The 24,826-nt window shown below is 41.7% G+C and overlaps 1 protein-coding gene and 1 non-coding gene across 2 annotated transcripts in view; both read left to right on the top strand.

The window, feature by feature from the left end:
- The window catches only part of LOC126188743 (chondroitin sulfate proteoglycan 4), a 589,355-nt gene extending 564,926 nt beyond the window's left edge, over positions 1–24,429 (top strand). Inside the window, exons 23-24 of the mRNA XM_049930352.1 lie at positions 10,986–11,309; positions 21,591–24,429. Of these exons, the coding sequence (XP_049786309.1) occupies positions 10,986–11,309; positions 21,591–23,072 (1,806 nt within the window). The 3' untranslated portion in view covers positions 23,073–24,429. The remainder of the gene's footprint in view (positions 1–10,985; positions 11,310–21,590) is intronic.
- On the top strand, positions 10,331–10,406 carry Trnas-cga (transfer RNA serine (anticodon CGA)). Its single transcript has one exon. It is a non-coding gene; the product is annotated as a tRNA-Ser (tRNA).
- Positions 24,430–24,826: the final 397 nt, after the last annotated feature.

Below are 24,826 nucleotides of genomic sequence, written 5' to 3'. Positions count from 1 at the left end.
GTCAGCGATTCTCTTATACCTTGCATATCGCAGGCAGCGCATGAGCAATACATCGAAATTACATCTTCTCGGACCTCTTACATAACCCTCCACTGGGGGGGGGGGCAAAAATTTGGCAGCTATGGTGAGTCAATTTGACTTGCCATGAGCAACAAATTTTTCTATAATCTACTTAATTAACTAATTTTATAGTCACAGAGTATGTACATATATATAAGTGCAGAACATGAAATAAAATAGAGGGCACATGCACTGAGTACAGAACATGTCAAGAAATCACAAAATGTATACGCAATGAGTACAAAACATATTAACAAATGACATAAAGTGCACACACACTGTATATATTTTTACCATTTTACAAGAACTAGGATACGCAATGAGTACAAAACATATTAACAAATGACATAAAGTGCACACGCACTGTATATATTTTTACCATTTTACAAGAACTAGGAAAGGAAAGGGAAGGATTACATCATGGTTGTAGCACAGTAGGTTGCACGTAGCTGCACTGAAAGTTCATATCTTTCTACAGAAGCACAACACCAAGTGAGACAATCTGAAGTTCTCTTCCCTGAAGTATTAATCAGTGTAGCCAAGACACTGAAATGTTATATTAATATTCAATGTATTAATCTGGTAGTACATTAGGTACACCAAACAGTGAGACCATAATAACATCTCCATCGTTCAAGGTGGTGGACAGCATGATATGTCAACACCACACTCTTGTAGAATCCATACTCTTTCACCAACGTAGAATTAGTGCAAAATCCAAATATAGTGCTCCATGATCATGAGGATGGACAGGACCAACGGATATTGCAGTAATTTCTGGTAATTAGGTCAGAAAGTGAAGGACATTAAGTCTTATGCTAGTCATCATTGAGAATTACACTAGTCTATCAACCGATTTGAGTAATTGTACGCACTCATTGCTTAGTTACTAAACATTTCTGTACTATGTATGGAGTACTACATAACATTATTCATAAGTCATCTGATTACAGTAAATATTGGCACTCATTGGCCAGTTACAAACCATTTTTATGCCTTATTCATAAGTGATCATTCAAAGCAAGAGTTAATTAATGGCATAGCATTTACATAATTCATCTAATTATAGTAATCATTGGCATTCATTGGCCAATTACAAAACATATAGCAAGTATTGAATATTACAAAACACTATTCATAACTCATCTGATTGTGGTAATTATTGGCACTCATAGGCCAGTTACAATGTATTCATATGGTTTTATAAAACATTATTCAGTATTATTCAGAAGTCATCATTCAAAATGAGAGTTAATTATTGGCATAGCATATATGCATTATTACAAAACATTATTCAGTATTACTCAGAACTTATCATTCAAGTGACACAGGACATATTTAAAATGTAACACAATGTAACTATTACTGAAGGTCTGTGGTCCAATAATACATTGATATAATGGATTAATACATCTGAGAAATTTGCATTATATTTAGAACTAGAAATATCTCTTAAACTGGTAGCATTATTTGGGACTGGTAACACATTTTTTTTGTGCTAGCAATGCATTGCGTTGAGATCGATAATTAATTGCTGGGGCATGAAAATATTAGCTTTTGACTTATTGCTGGAAATGAGGATTAATAACGTCATTCGTCATGAGTCAGCTGTAGCAAGGTTATGAAACAAGTAGAGTATATGTGATCACATTCATGAATGATACACACAAATGGGTAAAATAAAATGCAAGTACTAGAACAGGTTTAATGACTAACTGCTTATAGCACATTAATTTCATGAATAGCTTCTCCTGGAAAAAATACAAAATGGATTATTCAGCTGAAAGAAGAAACGCATATTATGCTGAAAAGTAGTGAACTTCGAATTAACAGGTAATGAAACGTGTACTCAATATGTATGTACTCTAGCTGTCCTTTCCAAAACATTCAGTCATTATACCATGCGACATAAGACATACTGTGAAAACGAACTGCAACAAATACTTAAATAACTACACAGCATCTCTTAACTAATAGTAAATATATAAACTTCATCATTATTCTCATCTGCAAGGAAAAACTTCATTATTCATATTACCATAACTTCATTACTATCATCACCTGCAAAGAAAAACTTCATTATTCATATTAGCATATTCTTCATGTAACTATTCATCACCATTCATTATCATTTGCAAAAAAGACACTTCATTATTCATTATTCATATTACCATTTACTTCATACAACTATTCATAGTATAGAGTTTCTTATTTCTAGCATATTTCATCACTAAAACTAAGATGTGTAGTTCTGTCTCAGAGCCTGCATCAATCGCCTCGTATTCTGAAAGAAAAATAATTAGTTAAGACTGCTATCATATGATGTGTATAGTATATTCTTGTTAATGTTTGTTAATTCTGATCCATTTACTCTTCGTGACAAGATGCTGCATTTTCTTTCGTTCATTCCGAAGGTGAAATTCCCATCTCATAGTAATCCACTGTGGTTTGTTTAAGTTATTTCTTTTACACGTTATTGCTTTCTGAAAATGATGAATAAGGATTAATATCTTGCATTTAAATCATATACTCATTAAGTAAACACTTGTATCTAGTGATATAATTAAGCATACAGCATAGCATGACAGAAAACGTATTATGTCAAAAACATAGACAGTTTTCAAGTGCAAAAAAAAAAATGTACACAGAGTATCATAATGTAGTAGCAAAAAAATTTAAAATAGTCACGATGTTGAGATATCATAAGTAAAAATGTCAAAGTCAACTGGTGTTTGTTATATCTTAGAGATTTCGTAGTGCATACAAACAAAACAGGAAAACAATCATACATACACGAAAAATGGAAAATATGCACGGTCTGATATATAACGACAAGAAAAGCGACCTGCTAACCTTACCTTGCCGGGCAATTGCCAGGAAAAAATATGATAATCATCCGGAAGTGTTCATATAAATATAATTGCATAAGTGGTCATATAAACAATCAGGAAATGGCATTACAGTGTGATAAATCATAAAGTATGTTCATTCAATAAAGGGTTTAATATTTGATACATGGTTATTGCCCTTGCTTTTTCTGGTTCTCAAAGTTTCGACGTGTAGAACATTGGGGTGAGGAATGCTGCGAATTCGATATGGACCTGCGTATAGAAGCTCAAATTTACTGCATCTACTCTTTCCTCTGTTGGATAAATAGTGTGTACGTACCGATATCTTCTGTCGCGTGTGAAAGTCACGGCGTGTACAAATCTGTTTCTGCTGTCTTCTCCGGCGCTCTGCGGCACGTTTGATGTTGTTCAGCGCAATGTCAATTATTTAATGGTGGCGTAGTCGACGCGATGTAGGAAAGGTTACTAATTCTTTAATTTTGTTAGGTGGTTCAACATTTTTCAATATAACAGTCGGAGATAGCACAGTAGATTCATTTGGTATGGAATTAATTACATCCTGGAATGAGAGTATGTGTGTGTCCCAATCAATATGTCTTTTATGGCAGTATATTCTACACAGTTTACCAATTTCTTTCATTAGACGTTCACAAGGGATCGAAGAAGCGTGATACTTCGATATATAGATAGGAGAAGTGTTTCTTGCTCGTAACATACGTGTCCATATAGCAGATCGAAACTGTGATCCATTGTCGGAAATTACTTTCAATACATGCCCGACATGAAATAGAAAATGTTTTACAAATGCTTTCGAAACAGATTTAGCAGTAGCTTTGCGTAGTGGAGTGAAGGTAACAAATTTCGAAGTGAGTTCAACAGCGACAAAGATGTAGCAAAAACCTCTATTAGATCTGGGAATCGGACCAAAAATGTCTACAGCGGCCATGTGTCTCAATTTAACAGGTACAATGGGATGTAACGGAGGAATATGTGAAGTCGGGTCTGACTTAGCTTTCTGGCAGATTTTACATGACGCTAAAACTCGTCGAATACGTTTCTCCATGTTGGCAAAATAACAGTTCTGTCTCAGTATAAGAAAACATTTTCTGGCTCCGTAATGTGCGTAACTTAAATGAGTGTACCAGATTAATTTGTTAACAAGTTCGTCAGGAATGCATAGTAACCAGTTGTCGCTGTCAGGGTGGGAGCGGCGAAACAGAATGTTATTGCGTACAGTGTAATGGTTTCTAATGGTAACATTATTCCTATCTTGCCAAAGGTGTTTAATTTCTTTCCATACGTTGTCTTTACTCTGCTCTTGTACTATGTCTCGTAATGACGCCGAAATGAAATTTTCAAATGCATCTTGTTGAATATACATGACGCTAAAATTTACTTGGCAGAAGTTGGTTGCGAAGTCTTGCTGATTGTTGCTGAGAGAACGTACAGTGCGTCTGCTATAATATTTTGCGTACCGGGAATATGAACAATTGTAAAATTAAATTCCTGTAAATAAAGTTTCCATCTGCTTAATCTGTCGTGTGTAAATTTAGCGGAAAGTAAAAACTGGATAGCTGTATGATCTGTGTAAACGGTCTTATGTCTTCCATAAAGAAAATGCCTAAATCTCGTATATGCCCATACAACACATAATGTTTCAAGTTCTGTAACAGAATAATTGCGCTCAGCAGGTGACAGGGTGCGACTCGCAAAGGCGATGTATTTAATTACTGTAGTATCGTCTTCTTCAATTTCCTGAAAAATGTGTACGCCTAAAGAGGTGTTAGAACTATCGGTGGCAATGGAAAAATTTCTAGTAAGATCTGGGTGCGATAAAAGAGCTGCATTCAACAAGGCATGTTTCAAATTAACAAACTCAGACTGCGCTTGGCTATCCCAGAACCAAATAGTGTTTTTACCTGTCAATTGACATAATCTAGGGGTGTCTAAAGCTGAGTAATGAACAAATGTACGAAAAAAGTTAATTAATCCCAGAAAGCTGCGTAATTGTTTCTTCGTCGTAGGTACAGTAATGTCACGCAAAGCTTGAAGTTTTTCCGGCTCAGGCGCTATGCCTTCTGCTGAAATTACATGTCCAATAAATTTTATAGAAGTTTTGCCAAAGTGCCATTTGCTAAGATTAACTGTGAGTCCTTGTGCACGAAAAGTTCGTAACAGTTGTTCAAGAATCAGATTGTGTTCAGACCAGTTAGCTTCTGAAATAAGACTGCGTCTACATACGTTGTGATTCTGTCTTTCATGCAAAAGTGTGTATCGGATGTCGTCAAAAGTTATTACATTTTCCTCAACAAGATTCTCTGTGTCAAAAGTATTGCTTGCGTTGCTGGAAGATTAATTCTGCACTGTATCTAGTCAAATTCTTTCTGACGTACTGTTATTTTCGGGAGGATGCTGTGGCATTTCAACTATTTGTACTGTTCTGTTATTTCTTCCTGACGTATTACTTTCGGGATGATACCGACTGTCTGGTTCATTCATGATAATCTGTTGTTGTGGTTGATTTTGCTGCTGGTAAGACCGACCTTTATTAAACGTACGCTGAAAATTGTGCTCATTACTTTTACGCCTGTCATGATAGTCATTAGTATACGACGCGTTGCGGCACGAGTTAAAATGAAGTGTTTTCTGTACGTAGTGATTTCCTTGTTGTTATGCGTTACTATTTGGCGGAACCGACGCTATACGTGTAGGCGGCGAAACATTAAAGCTTGGTTGACCTTGCACGTTACATCGTTGGTTAGGTATGCTAACAGGCTGGTTTTGTTGCTGTTGCTGCGAAAAACCTCTATTGTTGCCAAAATGTGTTTGCTGTTGCTGAAAATTTTGTACATACTGATGATTAAAATTTTGTCTGTTATTGAAGTTCTGGTAGTTGTCATTTCGCGAGTGTCTAATGAAAACTGTCACTTTCGGTAAAACATGTCATATTTGGTTTTCTTTACTCATTCTTAATCCTAGATAGATCGATAGTTGACGAGCTGTTTTGATAGATATGAAGGATAGTAGAAGAGAAGGCAGCAGTGCAGAAAACTAAAGATGAAATAGCACTACTACGGCTCGGGGCCCTGTGCACGCTACGGCACATATTCATCGAAGTGTAATGAATCCCCTGAGGTCACTTACGCGCTGCAAAAAAAATTTTAGTTTCTGCGTTACAGGCAATGGCGGTGAAAATTCAAAAGCAAATCGTTGTATCCAATCCAAGGGGTGAATGTGTGTTCTGTCATTATTAAGCACTTTAAATTTCCTATCAGATAGAAAGTGTTTGTAATAAAAATTATCGCCTCTGTATGTCTGAGCAGGTTCAGGATTGCATGAGAATCTGTTTGTCTGTGTCTCTTCGGATTCTAAGTCACGTAGTCTCTGCAAATTGCTTAAATTATACTGGCTGTGTGAGTCTGACAAATGTTCGGAGAGTGGCATATGCTGTGATGTATTAAAGGCTGAAATATTTTTCGTCTCCGTCACTTCTTGCTGTAAAGATGACAATTTTCTGTGTAATGTATTATTGGACGAACCTATCTCACTGATCGTCTGCTGTAAATTTTGGAATTCGGGTGTTTGATTAAACGAAACTGGTGACGTATCGTCTGATTTGGTGTAATTATTATTTTCGATAACGTCAATACGACTGGCCAATTCATCATATTTTTCAGTCAGTGCGTTTACCTGATCATCGTTTTTAGTATCACAAGCATTAATTTGTTTTTGTATTTTACGTGTGGTTTTGCTCAATTTTTTAACGTCTGCTTTGATGGCATCAGGATCCTGTATTAGTTCCAACTTTTCAAGTTAGTTGGTCATTGTCTGAAAGTCTAATGTGTGTATGTCAGGTTTTGTTTTAAGATCGGAGATTTCATTATGCAATTCGGTGTTCAACTGTTTGATTTCGTCTGATACTGTAGCAATATTGTTGTCTACGTATGTTTTTGCTTTCGTAAACAATTTACGCTTATCTTCCTGTCTCTGTGCAGTAATTGTTTCCATGACTTGTTGCTTTACCTTATTCTGTTCCTGTATAAATTTACGGTAACGCGTTTCACTGTTTTGTAGGTAATGATTAAAACGTTCGTTAATTTGGCTGTTCTGTTGGTCAAATTTCGCGTCTACTTTCGCATCCAGTGTGCGTGAAAATTCTCCTGACATTAATTTAAACTCGTCGCGTAACTGTGTTGCGCTTTCAGAACATTGTTTAGCGACTGCACTAATTTCATCTCTAAGTAATTTAGTTGTGGCTGCATGTGTATTAGTTAATTCTTGTGCCATATATCTAATTTCTTCACTACTGTTCCTAGTACAAGACGTAATTTTCTCACGTAATTGTTCTTTAGTATCGTGACATTGCACGGCAACGGCTGTAATCTGTTCACTAAGCTGTTTGAAATTGTTGTCTTGTTTTTCATTCAACTGTTTAGAATTGCTGTCTAGTTTTTCATTAAGTTGTTTGGAATTGCTGTCTCGTTTTTCATTAAATTGTTTGTTCGATTCGTTAAGGTTGTCGTATTTTTCATTAATTTGTTGTTTGAGATTTTCATTAAGTTGTAGCAATAATGCCATATATCGATCCATGCCAAAATTAACAGCTTTTCGCGGCATTTTTCACAAATCAAAATTAAGCACAAAGATGAAACAAAGACGAAGCAAAATTAGAACAAACAATTACAACAAAGAGCAATAAATTGCTGATGATCTGTGAAAGAAAGAGTGACAAATTAGTAAATGCGTTGCGCCAGATGCAAACTACATTTAAGTAAATAAGAGCAGATATATGACTACTTTTCAGAAATTCACAACGAAAATACGATCCTGGCCGGTTGTCGCCAAGTGTAACCTCCCCACAAAATTCTTTGTTTCACATTTGTAACCTCCCTACAAAAATTCTTTCCCATTTTTACCTCCCCACAAAATTTCGTTACCATTTTAATGTAACCTCAAAACAGAAAAATTCCTAAATCTCTCAATTAAATTGTCGCTCACTTATAACTTTTCAATAATTGACTGTGAATTTAACCTGGTAAATTTTTGACGTCAGCAGTGCTGCGTCATGGCCCTGAAAGATCATTCTGAATAAAAAGAGAAAAATTATTACCCCAATGAAGTCGCCGGATAACGCATATATGTCTGCTCTTACAATAAATTTCTTTTAGCACAGCCCTGTGCCATGCTGGCCGATAGATTCGTTATTTATGAAAGGAAGCAACTGCTTTTTCTTTTGCAACAATCGGAATGATCATGGATTGGAGAAATTAGTAAATTCTTTAAATTGAAATGAATGCTTCTTAAAAATTACTTTATATGAGAAAGTTTATTGTTAGGACATTTTTAAAACATTTACATGGGAGTTCAGATAACATTACTAGATATGCGCGAGGCTGCTTTTTACCTTATACAATAATGATCAGGCTCCGTCATCGCTGCACCGCGACCGGCCAGCCAACACTATACCAGACCAGAGCAGACTGCAGACTAGCCACTAGCAACAACTTACTGCTACAGCTACACAGTTTCTACTCAGTCAACACTGCTCTCTGGTCAGCGATTCTCCTATACCTTCCTTATCGCAGGAAGCGTATGAGCAATACATCGAAATTACATCTGCTCGGACCTCTTACAACCTTCGCTGGGAAGCCCTTACACATCCTCCATACAGTCCTGATGTCTGCCCATGCGATTTCCATACTTTTGAAGCCCTGACGAAAGACATTCACGGCCATAGATTTCCTTCGGACGACGAGAACCACGCCTGGGTACAATAATGGTTCTGTAGGCAATCTTAAACATTCTTCCACGAAGGCGCTGACCCTTTTGTCTCACAGTGGAATAAATGCATTAACGCCTGCCGTAGTGGCCGAGCGGTTCTAGGCGCTACAGTCTGGAACCGCTTGACCGCTATGGTCGCAGGTTCGAATCCTGCCTCGGGCATGGATGTCTGTGATATCCTTAGCTTAGTTAGGTTTAAGTGGTTCTAAGTTCTAGGGGACTGATGACCTCAGTCCCTTAGTGCTCAGAGCCACTTGAACAATTTTTGAAATGCATTAACATCGCAGTTTTCACCACTACCGTCAGCTGCAGTTTTATTATCAATTTATTGGCAACCTGTTTCCAAAGTCTTGTAAATATACAGTGGGTGAATTTTCCCGAAAGGTATCAATCAGAAAGTTCCACTAGAAAATAACTGGTATCCGCATCAGCTCTTGTAGTGTGGGAGCAGTTCTTTACTACAAGAGCTGATGCGGGCACCAGTTATTTTCAAATGGAACTTTCTGATTGACACATTTTGGGGAAAATTCAACCACTACATACGAGGGTCGTTCAGTAAGTAATGCGCCACATTTTTTTTCTCAGAACATATTTATTGTTAAGGGTCATAATTTGGTGACAATATACATCAACATGTCGCGTCCATGTCTTGTATTTCTACATAGTCTCCATCACGTTCTATGGCCGTACGCCAACGTTATGGAAGGGCATGTATTCCCTGCTGGTAAAAGCTCTTGTCCTGTAGGCGTAACCATGTTTTCACAGCATGACTGACTCTCTCGTCATCTTCGAAGTGACAGAAAAGCCTCTCCGTCGTCTGAAAACGCTGCAACAATTCAGATGAAATGGCCTTTCTTTGAATCTTGTGGCCTGCTGTGAGCATTCGTGTAACCCATTGTGAGCAGCTCTTTGAATATCTGACAGTCTCGATCATTTCAGACACACTTCCTATGCTGACCGACGACTGTAGAACCAATTTTCGAGTTGTGATGCGCCAGTCGGCACGAATAATGGCATCCGCCCGATTCAGCATGTCTGGAGCAGTGGCTGTGACAGAACGTCCCGAGCTTGGCTGGTCATGGAGCTCTGTTTCTGCATTTCCTGAGGCTGTAACTCCCTTTGCCCATCGCCCAACTGTACTCCTATCAACTGCAACATCGCCATACACTGCACGCAAACTTTATTGGTGTTCAACACGGTTTGCTTTTCTGCACAGAAGAAGTCAGTAACAGCACGCTGCTTTTAACGTGAGTCGATTGTAGACGCCTTTTTGACACTGTAGTACGGTTCTGCCACCTGCCATAACGCTTCGAAACTTCACCGGCCACAGAACAAACATCAAATGTAAAGCACCAACAATTTTACGTACTGAACGATCCTCGTATTTATAGGGCCTGATGATGCATTTTATCGTTGAAACCGGTTGCCAGTAAACTGATAATGAAGTTACAGCTGACGGTAGTGTTGCAAACTGTAATATTCCTATCGGCTATGGTCCTCTCCTCCTGCTTAACTAGGACGTACGTGCCGAAATGTATTAACAGTTAAGCCTATAGCAATTACTTTTGAAATAATAAACAGTTTCCAGGTAGGGGACGAGGTACTGGCAGAAGTCAAGCTGTGAGGACGGAACGTGAGTCGTGCTTGGGTAGCTCAGTTGGTAGAGCACTTGCCCGCGAAAGGCAAAGGTCCCGAGTTCGAGTCTCGGCCGGTACACAATTTTAATCTGCCAGGAAGTTTCAATAAACAGTTTATCAATATTTTTTCCATCTGTCTCGTTTTCATGTGATAGCGCATTATATTTTCTTTGTGGAATGTACATACGATAGAGCTGCAATGACTTCCAATAGCTCGCTTTTGTGCATGTATTGGCCATATTGCGGCCCGAGAAACACTTCTGGCCCGGAACGTATTGCTGGAGACATTGTCGGGGAACAATGTTACCAATGATACCGAATATATGGCTGAAATTTCTGTTCAAAAAACGGCTCTAAACACTATGGGACTGAAGATCTGAAGTCATCGGTTCCCTAGACTTTGAACTACTTAAGCCTAACTAATCTAAGAACATCGCACACATCCATGCCCGAGGCAGGATTCGAACCTGCGACCGTAGCAGTCACGCGGTTCCGGACTGAAGCGCCTAGAACTCCTCGGCCGCAGCGGCCCCCGAAATTCCTGTTGCTGGGCACATTGTTGTATTGTATCGTCGGTAATCTGGAGTTTTTACTGCTGGTGTAAACGTATCCTCTAGTTGTTGTGGTCGCTGAGTGTGCATCTCCATGGCGGCGGCAGGTGGTGTACCAGCACGACGGGTCGGACACGCTGAGCGACGAGGTGCGCTTCTCGCTGCGGCTGGAGCCGGGCAGCGTGCTGCTGCTGAACGCGACGCTGCCGGTGGCCGTGGCGCCCGTCAACGACGAGCCCTTCCGGCTGGTGACGCCGGCGCCGCACGCCACCGTGGTGCAGGGCCAGGCGCGCGCCCTCTCCAGGGAGCTGCTGCTCACCGAGGACGACGACACGCCGCCCGCCCAGCTCGTCTACGAGGTCATCAGCGGGCCCAGCGCCGGCCGCCTCGTCAACGCAGCCAATGCCTCGTTCGGCGCCGCCAACGAGACGGTAACTGCCTGCCTTACTTCCTCTCTAACAAGCTCTCAACAGTGCGCGACCCAAGTACCGAGGGATCCCAATTAACAACAAAGGCGAAATGTCGATCATTTGTGAAGTGCGGAATTCAAACAACGATCATCTCAAAGGCATTTAACTTACAAAACCCTTGTTCGATCTAGTCTTGAGTGGTAATGTTCGTTATTAGTCGAGTAGCGACGTTCTGCTGTCGCAACGTTTCGACAAGTTTCCTGGTCGTCATCTTCAGGCGAACTGTCAGGATCATGGCTAATTCGTTCCTTTATAGCCGCTGGTCCACAGATTCCTCTGCCGAGAGCCCAACGGTTCAGCCAAACTCGTATCCACCGGAAGGTTGGCCTACTCGCCAGAAAAGTTTGCAGTCCGGCGGCTATAAAGCTATGGATTGTACACGAACCCAATGACTACGAAACTAGTCAGAACGTTGCCGCAACACGTTGGCACGACCTCTATCTTGTTTCGAGAGGGTGAGTTTCTGGATGAGGTATCGAATATATTGCTCTCCCCTACTAATACCTCCCGAGGAGATCACGAATGTAAAATTAGAGAGATTCGAGCGCGCACGGAGGCTTTTCGGCAGTCGTTCTTCCCGCGAACCATACGCTACTGGAACAGGAAAGGGAGGTAATTACAGTGGCATGTAAAGTGCCCTCCGCCTCACACCGTTGGGTGGCTTTCGGAGTATAAATGTAGATGCAGATGTATCATAACCGAAGATGATCTCATCAATGTAGTTCTCTGAAAAAAGCCAGCATTTCCACTCAACATGAGACTTTTTTTAAAGTGTCATCAGTGTTTAACCGGTTTGACGCTGACCTTCACGTTTCCCGCCTTGTGCTAATATTTGTATCCCTACTCACCTACTCTATGCAACCTGTTCTATATATGTTTAGCATATTCTAGTCTTCGTCTGCCCCCAGTATTTTTTCCCATCTAGTCTTCCTTCTGGCGCCAAGTTGGCCATTTCTGGAGTCAGCAACAGATCTCTTCTAGCCTGTTGGTTATTCGTTTTATCATCATTTTACGCGTACTTCTATACTCACCTACTCTTTTTACTAGTTCTCCATTTCGTACTTAATGCTCTCACTTAATTTTCAACATTATTCGACTGCACCACATATGAAACGGTCCCACCTTCTTCCTCTCCATATTTCCATATTTGACAACCACACAATGCTTACAGACATTTTTCCTCCGTTCCAAATCAGTATGGAACTGGCTTTTTTTTTTTAAGGAATCTTTTTTTTTTTTAAGAAATCTTTCTTCGCCTATACCAGTCTCCAAGTCGCCTTTCAAAGAATAAGTTGGACATTATTAGGGTAGACCAAGTAAGTTTTATTCAGTGTTGCCCAACGCTTCATAATAGGACAGATAATGACACTGTTTTCAACATAATCAGCTTCGTGTAGCCTTAAGTCTCATTCTGTTCTGGGCCTATAGGGTTAATGCCTCTCAAGAAGTCTACTGTATATGAAATTACGTCACAGTAAAAAAAAATGCTGATTGTCTCCTATGGTGGAAGGAACTGAGAACTGCTGCTGTTTATTAGCCCATTCCTTCAAAGCTCCTGAAATCATTGGGGGAAGTGGTTCAAAATGGTTCAAATGGCTCTGAGCACTATGGGACTCAACATCTGTGGTCATCAGTCCCCCAGAACTTAGAACTACTTAAACCTAACTAACCTAAGGACATCACACACATACATACCCGAGGCAGGATTCGAACCTGCGACAGTAGCGGTTACGCGGTTCCAGACTGACGCGCCTAGAACCGCACGGCCACACCGGCCGGCGGGGAAGTGGTAACCAAGCGATATTAAAGTAGGTGTGTAGAATCTATGACATACCGTAAGGCATAGAGAAAAAAATATCATACAGATAGCCCCGAAGATTGGCAGGGCAGATAAGCGCTAGGTCTGCCACAAAATCAGGTAAGCGACTCTTGCACCCAAGCTGCTGACAAGAAGAACGTACAGAGAATGACGAGTGGTGGCGCCCTCTACACGCTCTATATAAACAGGACCTCCACGGCCTAGCAGCCAGTCGTGGACTCATCTCAGATGATGTTGCCCGCAGCTGGCAACGAAACGTCAGGGAGAAGTATTTCTACTATTGGACCACGGCCCCTTAGCCCGGAAGTTTTAATTACTGGCATACTATTATTTTCGACCTTCGTCCGTGTCCTTCGTGATGCTGTAACTTTGCGTACTGGTCTCATACGGTGAATAAGTGGTGGTGACAATCATAGTGTGGAACATTTTGAGCCCATCAAAGTCTACATTCCCTCCTTCGTCTACCGCTAGACATATTATAGGAAGGCAGAACATACGCCATTTTTGCCTGCCATCGTTTTGCAAGAGAATGCTGGCAGTAAATTGTTTCTGGATTGCCACTTCGTTGACCGAGATGATTAAACGTGGCTCAGAATAAAGGCACAATTCGAGTTCTACAAACAGTTGTACATTCCAAGGAAAACCGGTTCCTAATGATAGAGGCAAATGTCGTATCTTATGCATTATACTCGTTCTAAATGAACATAAATATCTGAAAGACATGGGATTTATGGAATATGTGAAGCATTTCAATCTACACTTCGTTACGAGTCATTCAACAAGCGCCGGCTGGCGTGGCCGAGCGGTTCTAGGCGCTTCAGTCTGGAATCGCGTGACTGCTACGGTCGCTGGTTCGAATCCTGCCTCGAGCATGGATGTGTGTGATGTCTTTAGGTTAGTTAGGTTTAAGTAGTTCTAAGTTCTAGGTGACTGATGACCTCAGTGGCATAGCACGATTCACAAATGTGAAAAATACACTCCATCTGCCGACATTACGTTGCAAAGGCGTGAGGTGTATTTATGCATATGAGGCTGTAGCTGTGGGAATACTACTGTTCCACTGTTCAGGGACAAAACTATCAATTTCTGCAAACATTTTTATTCGTCATTTTATAAGATCCCATATCCGAACTTTATCAGGTCACTGAAAATAATTACGAATTAATTATTTTATAACTGTAACTTCTGATCTCCTCATGCTTAGTCATAATGTTCTCGTACCAACACGTTATATTTGTAGATGTTACTGATCCAGAATCGAAGTATGCCTGGGGTCTTCGAGAAATTTTACGCATCTTCGCTCCCCGTTATATTAGTAACATTCTGTATCTTCACTATACGTACTCTTTTGCATTTCTTTGCGCCTCACAGGGAGATATAGTAAGGTCCTATGAAAATTGTGCCGTTTCCTCCTTCACAATGAACTTATTGTGCTTCAGTTTTTTGATCTGGTGAATGGCGATTTCAACAAGAGTTAAAACTCTACAGTTGTGACAGACATTGGCGAATATTGGCTACTTAAATTTTGGTGGACACACGTATTGACAGATCAAAAATAATTAATGAATAGCAAGCTCAGTACGATCGAATTAGTCTTTTATTCGTGTTGGTAGATAGTGGATTTCGGAAAAGATGCAAATTAGAGGGGCAGGGGATGAGGTAAACTAAAACATTTTGAATACTGTTGGGAACTGAGTCATACAAATTTGAATGGTAGTAAATGCGTCTTAACTTATTTCTACCAACGAAATATTCCAATTCATCTGGAGGTGCTGTAAGGGGTAACGGAGCGTTATTTGTTTTGCAGTATAGATCAAAATAGGTGAACAATGTTCATTTCACCAATTCCACATTTCCAGTCGTGCGGCTGAAGACGTTATCATCTGGCACTGCCACACCCAGTTGTGGGATCAACGTTCACGTTTTTAGATAAGGTGATTCTTATAGTTATATTTCCTTTCAGTATAAAACTAGAGGTCTCTGAAACCCATTACACAATGTTCCACAGTCGGAAGATTCTATGATTGTATTAGAATTCTCTGTATGTCATGTCGTATTGTAGAGGATGGTGTTGTAAAAGTTGAGTAGTTCCACCACACGTTAACACTGATGTTAACACTGATTGTCAGTACTAGTTTTTCGTTCCTCTTTTTTTTCACTTGGTTAGCAAGAGATATAATGCCAACAGCTCATCTATGAATAATTCTCTTTAATGTTTTCCTGTCTCTTACAGCGAGTTTAGTTACTCTTTATTTGCTACACGATATTTTACCATGAGCTGTTGCATTATTTATTTGTGTGGAATGAATATCTTATATCAAAATTAAATCCTGAGAGGAAAATTATTTCCACTATAGACAATATTTTAGGATACACCTAAAGTATATGTGACTCTTTTGCTAGATTTTCATATCCTGAGCAATTACCTTCGCCTCCGTTTCCTCCAGGTCTTGCATTCTAGCAGATTTTTGCCGCCTGATTTTATTTTCTAACAGAGTAACTATTGATTTTTATTACTTTTCTTTACACAGTTAAATCAAAGTTTGAAATCATGGAAATTATTATATTATCGTTACTAATAATGGTCACTAATATTATAATTATTATAGTTATTATACAACACTTTGTTAATTCACATGCTTCAGATGTTGAAACTGTGAACTGGAACACTGTGCTGTTAATAACTATCGATATGATACGTAAATGTAAAAATTCCACAAATGTGTAAAGTAGAAAAACTAGATTCGCTTCTCACATAAGCATATATATGTGGTACCTGCACTTCAGAAAGATAAATCCGCATAATATGTAGTTATTCTTACTACAAACAAGAGAAGGGCAGCATTGGTCGTAAGAGGTTTGACATTATTTATTGCAGCAAAGTGATTTCAGTCAGTGCATGACCAACTTCAGTGGAAATATTAAAGTCTTCACGACTTTTGTTATAAACGCACGCATTAAAACTTCATTTTGGTGTCAATAGAGAAGAACATAGCAGCCAATGAACAAGTTTTGATATGTTGGAGTTATGACATGTAATTTTATTAGACGAGTCTTAAAGATTTCAATATGTGCAGTGAAGATTGTCACACAGCTGAGCGTGTTGATGGCCACGGTCAGCCGTCTTCAGGCTGCTGCCTCGGAGTACCGGGCGCGGTTGGGCCACCCTCTCCCCAAGGGGAGTGGCGGGTTCAGCGGCGTTCGCGGCGCACGAGGCGGAGGGTAAATGTGGAGGCTGGCCGTGCGGCATCGCCCGCTCTGCCTGTGAGTGGACATGTGGCTGCTCCTTCAGCAAGGTCCGAGCAGGCACACGGGGGGAGGGGTTTATTAGTTATTGGGAGCTCCAACGTTAGGCGGGTGATGGAGCCCCTTAGAGAAATAGCGGAAAGGTCGGGGAAGAAGGCCAGTGTTCACGCTGTCTGCTTGCCGGGGGGTCTCATCCGAGATGTGGAGGAGGCCCTACCGGCGGCGATAGAGAGCACTGGGTGCACCCGACTTCAAATTGTTGCTCATGTCGGCACCAATGACTCCTGCCGTCTGGGTTCAGAGGTCATCCTCAGTTCGTACAGGCGGTTGGCGGAGTTGGTGAAGGCGGAAAGCCTTGCTCGCGGTGTGGAATCAGAGCTAACTGTTTGTAGTATCGTTCCCAGAACCGATCGCTGTCCTCTGGTTTGGAGCCGAATAGAAGGCTTAAACCATAGGCTCAGACGATTCTGCTGAGATCTGGGGTGCAAATTTCTCGACCTCCGCTGTCGGGTGGAGAACTGTAGGGTCCCCCTGAATAGGTCAGGCGTGCACTACACGCCGGAAGCGGCTACAAGGGTAGCGGAGTACGTGTGGAGTGCACATGGGGGTTTTTTAGGTTAGAGAATTCCCTCCCTAGGCCCGACAAGACGCCTCCTGAGACGCGGCAAGGTAGGAGTAGGCAAAATGCAACAGGGAAAAACAATATTAATGTGCTAATAGTAAACTGCAGGAGCGTCTATAGAAAGGTCCCAGAACTGCTCTCATTAATAAACGGTCACAACGCCCATATAGTACTAGGTACAGAAAGTTGACTGAAACCAGACGTAAACAGTAATGAAATCCTAAACTCAGATTGGAATGTATACCGCAGAGACAGGCTGGACAGTGAAGGGGGAGGCGTGTTTATAGCGATAAGAAGTGCAATAGTATCGAAGGAAATTGACGGAGATCCGAATTGTGAAATGATTTGGGTGAAGGTCACGGTTAAAGCAGGCTCAGACATGGTAATTGGATGTCTCTATAGGTCCCCTGGCTCAGCAGCTGTTATGGCTGAGCACCTGAAGGATAATTTGGAAAATATTTCGAGCAGATTTCCCCACCATGTTATAGTTCTGGGTGGAGATTTTAGTTTGCCGGATATAGACTGGTAGATTCAAACGTTCATAACGGGTGGCAGGGACAAAGAATCCAGTGAAATTTTTTTAAGTGCTTCATTTGAAAACTACCTTGAGCAGTTAAACAGAGAACCGACTCGTGGCGATAACATATTAGACCTTCTGGTGACAAACAGACCCGAACTATTTGAAACAGTTTACGCAGAACAGCGAATCAGCGATCATAAAGCGGTTACTGCATCGATGATTTCAGCCGTAAATAGAAATATTAAAAAAGGTAGGAAGGTTTTTCTGTTTAGCAAAAGTGACAAAAAGCAGATTACAGAGTACCTGACGGCTCAACACAAAAGTTTTGTCTCAAGTACAGATAGTGTTGAGGATCATTGGATAAAGTTCAAAACCATCGTACAATATGCGTTAGATGAGTATGTGTCAAGCAAGATCGTAAGAGATGGAAAAGAGCCACCGTGGTACAACAACCAAGTTAGAAAACTGCTGCGGAAGCAAAGGGAACTTCACAGCAAACATAAACATAGCCAAAGCGTTTCAGACAAACAAAAATTACGCGAAGCGAAATGTAGTGTGAGGAGGGCTATGCGAGAGGCGTTCAATGAATTCGAAAGTAAAGTTCTATGTACTGACTTGGCAGAAAATCCTAAGAAATTTTGGTCTTATGTCAAAGCGGTAGGTGGATCAAAACAAAATGTCCAGACACTCTGTGACCAAAATGGTACTGAAACAGAGGATGACAGACTAAAGGCCGAAATACTAAATGTCTTTTTCCAAAGCTGTTTCACAGAGGAAGACTTCACTGTAAGTCCTTCTCTAGATTGTCGTACAGATGACAAAATGGTAGATATCGAAATAGACGACAGAGGGATGGAGAAACAATTAAAATCGCTCAAAAGAGGAAACGCCGCAGGACCTGATGGGATACCAGTTCGATTTTACACAGAGTACGCGAAGGAACTTGCCCCCCTTCATGCAGCGGTGTACCGTAGGTCTCTAGAAGAGCGTAGCGTTCCAAAGTATTGGAAAAGGGCACAGGTCATCCCCGTTTTCAAGAAGGGACGTCGAACAGATGTTCAGAACTATAGACCTATATCTCTAACGTCGATCAGTTGTAGAATTTAGGAACACGTATTTTGTTCGAGTATAATGACTTTTCTGGAGACTAGAAAACTACTCTGTAGGAATCAGCATGGGTTTCGAAAAAAACGGTCGTGTGAAACCCAGCTCGCGCTATTCGTCCACGAGACTCAGAGGGCCATAGACACGGATTCACGGGTAGATGCTGTGTTTCTTGACTTCCGCAAGGCGTTGGATACAGTTCCCCACAGTCGTTTAATGAACAAAGTAAGAGCATATGGACTATCAGACCAATTGTGTGATTGGATTGAAGAGTTCCTAGATAACAAAACGCAGCATGTCATTCTCAATGGAGAGAAGTCTTCCGAAGTAAGAGTGATTTCAGGTGTGCCGCAGGGGAGTGTCGTAGGACCGTTGCTATTCACAATATACATAAATGACCTTGTGGATGACATCAGAAATTCACTGAGGCTTTTTCCGATGATGCTGTGGTGTATCGAGAAGTTGTAACAATGGAAAATTGTACTGAAATGTAGGAGGATCTGCAGCGAATTGACGCATCGTGCAGGGAATGGCAATTGAATCTCAATGTAGATAAGTGTAATGTGCTGCGAATACATAGAAAGATAGATCCCTTATAATTTAGCTACAAAATAGCAGGTCAGCAACTGGAAGCAATTAATTCCGTAAATTATCTGGGAGCAGGCATTAGGAGTAATTTAAAATGGAATGACCATATAAAATTAATCGTCTGTAAATCAGATGCCTGACTGAGATTCATTAGAAGAATCCTAAGGAAATGCAGTCCGAAAACAAAGGAAATAGATTACAGTACGCTTGTTCGCCCACTGCTTGAATACTGCTCACCAGTGTGGGATCCGTACCAGTTAGGGTTGATAGAAGAGATAGAGAAGATCCAACGGAGAGCAGCGCGCTTCGTTACAGGATCATTTAGTAATCGCGAAAGCGTTACGGAGATGATAGATAAACTCCAGTGGAAGACTCTGCAGGAGAGACGCTCAGTAGCTCGGTACGGGCTTTTGTTAAAGTTTCGAGAACATACCTTCACCGAAGAGTCAAGCAGTATATTTCTCCCTGCTACGTATATCTCGCGAAGAGACCATGAGGATAATCTGAGAGAGATTAGAGCCCACGCAGAAGCATACCGACAATCCTTCTTTCCATGAACAATACGAGACTGGAATAGAAGGGAGAACCGATAGAGGTATTCAGGGTAACCTCCGCCACACACCGTCAGGTGGCTTGCGGAGTATGGATGTAGATGTAGATGTAGATGTAGATGAAATCGATTTGCTGTAATAAATGACTTCAAACTTCTTTCGATCGATGCTCCCATTGTTCTTCTTTACAATACCAATATTGTTGTTGTTGAGCAGATAGTTCCCAATGGAATCCAACCTCATGTAGTTACTCACTGTTTCTCAAAAGCAAAAGTACTTGAAAAATTTGTTATTAGCCTCTATACCGCGCAAATTGCGTCAGAGTGCTTGGGACTCGTAACCTACAAAACAAGCAAATTCATCGTAAACATATGTGCTCTGTTACACATCCGAAGATTTAGAGAGGTAAATAATGTGTATCTATCTCTTTCATTTGCAGCTCCTTGTATTGGCCGTGTTTGCAGTTAAAATTTTTGGATGTGAGATCCGCCAGTTATGCAAGACACCGTTTTTCTCAGTACCCAAACATGTTTCGGCACCACTGTGCCATCATCAGTGGGTTTTCGTTTTTATTTATTCTGAAATGTGAACATTTTTGTTAAATGATTATAAAATTATGTGCATTTATAGTTCAAACAACAGATCGTTTCTTTTTGTAAATTCTTTTACATTTGGTGAGCATGAATTTTCTGGATCACTTTTGAGTTAATTATTACAGGTAGCTTGTCATCTGCAACCAAACGATTTTGATGGGAAAGTTTTTTGCTGAGAGTTAACCTATCTTCTAGAATGTAATTTAGTTTTTCGCGATGTTTTCGCACCTATTTTCGTATTTACTTATGTTTTCGTGTGGCAAGCACTTCTATTCTCCGCATCATGCTGAGATGTTGTGATGCATACGTAACTATAACAAGTATTTTCCACAAATAACGTAGTAGAACACTACACCAGAACACAGTGTGATTGTGGTTTGTTATGTGTCCCAGCCCAGTCAGTGTTCATTTGTTCAGTAGAGAGTTCGACGCCAAATTTGCATTACGAAAATAGGCGCGAAAACATCGCGAAAAACTAAATTACATTCTAGAAGATAGGTTAATTCCCAGGAAAAAAATTTCTCATCAACATCGTTTGGTTGCAGATGACACGCTACCTGTAATAATTAACACAAAAGTGATCCAGAAAATTCATGCTCACCAAATGTAAAGGTATTTACAAAAAGAAACTATCTGTTGTTTGAACGAAGAGTGCACATAATTTTATAATCATTTAATAAAAGTGTTCACTTTGCAGAATAAATAAAAACGAAAATCCACTGATGATGGCACAGTGATGCCAAAAAATATTTGGGTACTGAGAAAAACGGTGTTTTGCATAACTGGCGGATCGGAAAATGTGTATCTAGTCAGTTCAAAAGTTGATTAACTTATCATGGTCGGGGTTCACAGTAATGTAGAATTCTTTTAAGGACATCATATTCACCATAAATCCATTGTCGGCCATTTGGGCCATTTTAAAAAGGCACTGCAAATATTTTGCTTCAGCACATACCCGACTTTAAAATCCTCCGAACATGTATAGAAGACATCGTCAAAAAAAGGCCTATTTCTGACGGTGAATTTTAAAATCTGACATGTACTGAAGCAAAATCTTTTACAGTACCATTTTAAAATGACCCAAATGCCGAAATTGGAATTTTAAAATAAATAATTTCTGTAGTCAATGATGAATATGATGTCCTTAAAAAATTGCAAAGTTGTCACAAATAGTTCATGTTCCTCTTCTCGTACGGCAGGTGGTGAGATTCACGCAAGCGGACATCGACGCTGGGAACTTGATCTACGAGCATTCGGGCCCGCTGCAGCCGGCCACGTTCTACTTCCGCGTGTGGGACGGCCGCTTCAACCCCAACTACACGGTGTTCACGTTCCACGTGCTGCCGCTCACGCTCAACGTGTCGCTGGGCCGGCCGGTGGCCCTGCAGCAGGGCTCGAGCGTGGCGCTGCTAACGGCCGACCACCTGGTCGCGTCGACCAACGGCCGGCCCGAGGACGTGCGCTACAACGTGACGCGGCCGCCGCGCCACGGCGCCGTCTACGTCCACGACTCGCCGGCCCGCGAGTTCTCGCAGGCCGACCTGGACGCCAAGCGCGTCATGTTCATGCAGTCGGACATGACGGCCGAGAGCGACGCCTTCCAGCTGCGCGCCTGGCTGCCCGACGGAGCCTCCGGCGCTCCGGCCGTCGTCGTCGACGGAATCGACGTCGAGGTCAGCGTCGAGCCGCTCGTCAGGATCGGCAACTTCACTCCGACGGCCGGCGCCAAGAACCGACTGGGACTCCACGCGCTCGACGCCACGCCGTTGGCGAAGCTGACCAACAGCAATCCGACGTACCTGGTGGAACGCAGGCCCAGACTGGGCCGCATCAAGAAGATCATCCGCAGCTCCGGCGAGAAGAGAAAGGAGCGCGAGCGCGAGGTGAAGCAGTTCTCGCACGAGGAAGTCGAGAGCGGCGTCATCTACTACGTGGCGAGGGCGCTGCCGCGGCTGGAGCCCGGCGGGGCCGAGGACGCCTTCCAGTTCGTGCTGAGAGCTTCCATCTTCCAACCCGCCCGCGGAGAGCTGCGGTTCTTCGTCAGGCCAGAGATGGTCGCGGGAGTGGTCAGCGACGCGGCGAGCGACGTGGGTGCCGCGGTGCAGTCGACGAGAGGTCCTCCGCAGCCGCTGCCGGGGCCCAAGAGCCCCGTCAGTCGGGAGAGCGAGCAGTCTTCCGGCACTGTCATGAGCAGTGACTACGTGCTCATCGTGAGCATGGTCCTGGGGGTGGTAGTGGTGTCTATTCTCGTAGCGGTAGTGGTCAAATGCCGTTCGTCGAGAGCCAGGGCGGCAGCCAGCGGCCGCGCTGTCCAGTCGAAGGTGGACCTGTCTGCGCCGCCCCCACTGCCTCGCCCGCCCCCCGACGATCTCCTGCCCCCGGCCCCCGCCTCCCCCAGCGGCCTCCAACGCGGTGGTGTCAGCGCCAAACGGTTTGCGGCCAACGGCTCCCCAACTCCGCTCGGTTCGGGACTGCCGCCGCCGTCCGTTCTCCAGTGCAAAGTGATTCCGCTGGAACCCGTCGAGTCCGTGGCGGGTTCTGACGGCGAACTCAATGCCCGCTATCCATACGGCGTTGCCGACGAACCGACGGAGGAGTGGAGCAGTTACGATGCGTCTGAAATCGCGTATCCTCCACGGACAAACAACCCCATGCTGCGACGGAACCAGTACTGGGTATGAGAGTTCATGGCAACGTAGCTCATTGAAATTGCAGTACAAACAGCGCACATCTCAGGGCCAGGGAAACTGTCGCTTACGACAGCATGGACGCTCGTAAGACTTAAAGAATTTCGAACGGATTCCCAGATATATGAAACAAGGGAATGGTGTTGTCGTTTATCTGCTACAAAAGCATCAGAAATTATTGCGTACACATAATCTTGAATATAAACTTACAATTCTGTAACAGTAACTTGTGAGATACAGAACAACCTGTAATGTGTTTACACGAAATTAACTAGCTACTCATCTGCACCTTCGTGAGCAGTCCATAGGAGAGAACAGTGAGGATTCAGCTTCTCACACACAAGTGAAATACATAAAAAAAGATGGTAATCAAAGTGAAAGGAGGAAATGTCGGACTCTACAGGTGACGTTCCCGGAAAAGTTAATAAATTTGTTTTTAACAGAATTGCCCCGTCATTGTAAACTGTTAAATGCTGTCCGTTCTAATGGACACAATAAACAGGATTGGGACGTTCTTAAACAAATATGCCTATCTGAGTGAAATAACAAAATAATTTGTGAAAAATCGAGTGTCAAGGAAATGGTCAATTACTGCTCATTAGACACAGAAACTAATATCACAGTCCGCAATTTCAGAAAATACTGCACACTGGGCGATAAAATTGTGTATTCTGAAGGTGTATGTGAAGAAGTAACTAACACATACATTAGATATTAACACAGTTAATTGGAGAACGTTTATTCGGGAAGTATCTAAGATTTCAAAAAATATATTTCACGTTGAATATAACAAGAATAAACAGATCACTATATGAGCTCTCAATAATCATTCGAACTCTACAATGGAAGTAAAGCGCAAAAAATCTGAAAGAAAGTTGCTAAAACACAAATCGTGAACTGCACTGTCTCTACAGTTGTTCGGACAAGTGGCTATTTTGTTGTGTATCGTAAGAGTAATTATTTTTTAGAACTTTGTTATGCATATGCCTGACTTGCTGATAACGCAGTCACTTAATATTGTGACCTATCGATTACCTACGATCCTGTTTTCCAAAGACATTCAGGTCTTTCCTCGACTGCTACAGTGTTTATAAACTCTTTGTCTTTCTGCAGCAAGTGTGGCACTACATAATACAAAATCTTCCGACTCGTTACAGAATACTGCTTTAAAATATACTGAATTTATTTCTGTGACAACGCAACTGTCATTCGATACTGGTTTCACTTACATGAAACTGTGACTATCGGCTCAATTACAAGATAATACTGTAAAAATATGTGATTGTATGTATGAAAATTGTGGAAATGACTTGATACAGGAATGTATTTTTTTAGGAATGACTATTAGAAATAAAAGAAGACTTTCTGAAACACTGTTATTTAATAACGTCGGCGTTTTATTAACAACCCATCTACCAAATCGTTTAATCCTTTCAAGAGGTCGTAATCTGAAATAGTGAACCCGTACAGAGAGGGATGGTCACTCGATTGAAACAATGAACTCTTAATTAGGATCAACATCCTACAAATTGTGGCCTCTTGCTATTGGTCTTGTGTAGTTTCTCAGAATCATTTCAGGTGGATACTGGGACTTCTTCGACTGAGCTTTCAGTCCTGCCTGAAGACCTCGACGTCCTTCAAGCAGACGCTTTGGCAGCCAAAGTATTCGAAAGTAATATCCCTTTACTTGAGTGAATTGCGTATTTTTGTCGAAACTGTTGAGTCATTATATCGACTTACCAAACCAT

The sequence above is a fragment of the Schistocerca cancellata genome, chromosome 5, assembly GCF_023864275.1.
Source record: "Schistocerca cancellata isolate TAMUIC-IGC-003103 chromosome 5, iqSchCanc2.1, whole genome shotgun sequence".
Taxonomy (NCBI): domain Eukaryota; kingdom Metazoa; phylum Arthropoda; class Insecta; order Orthoptera; family Acrididae; genus Schistocerca; species Schistocerca cancellata.
Note: the sequence above shows the minus strand (reverse complement) of the source record. Positions and strands in the feature narration are given on the sequence as shown.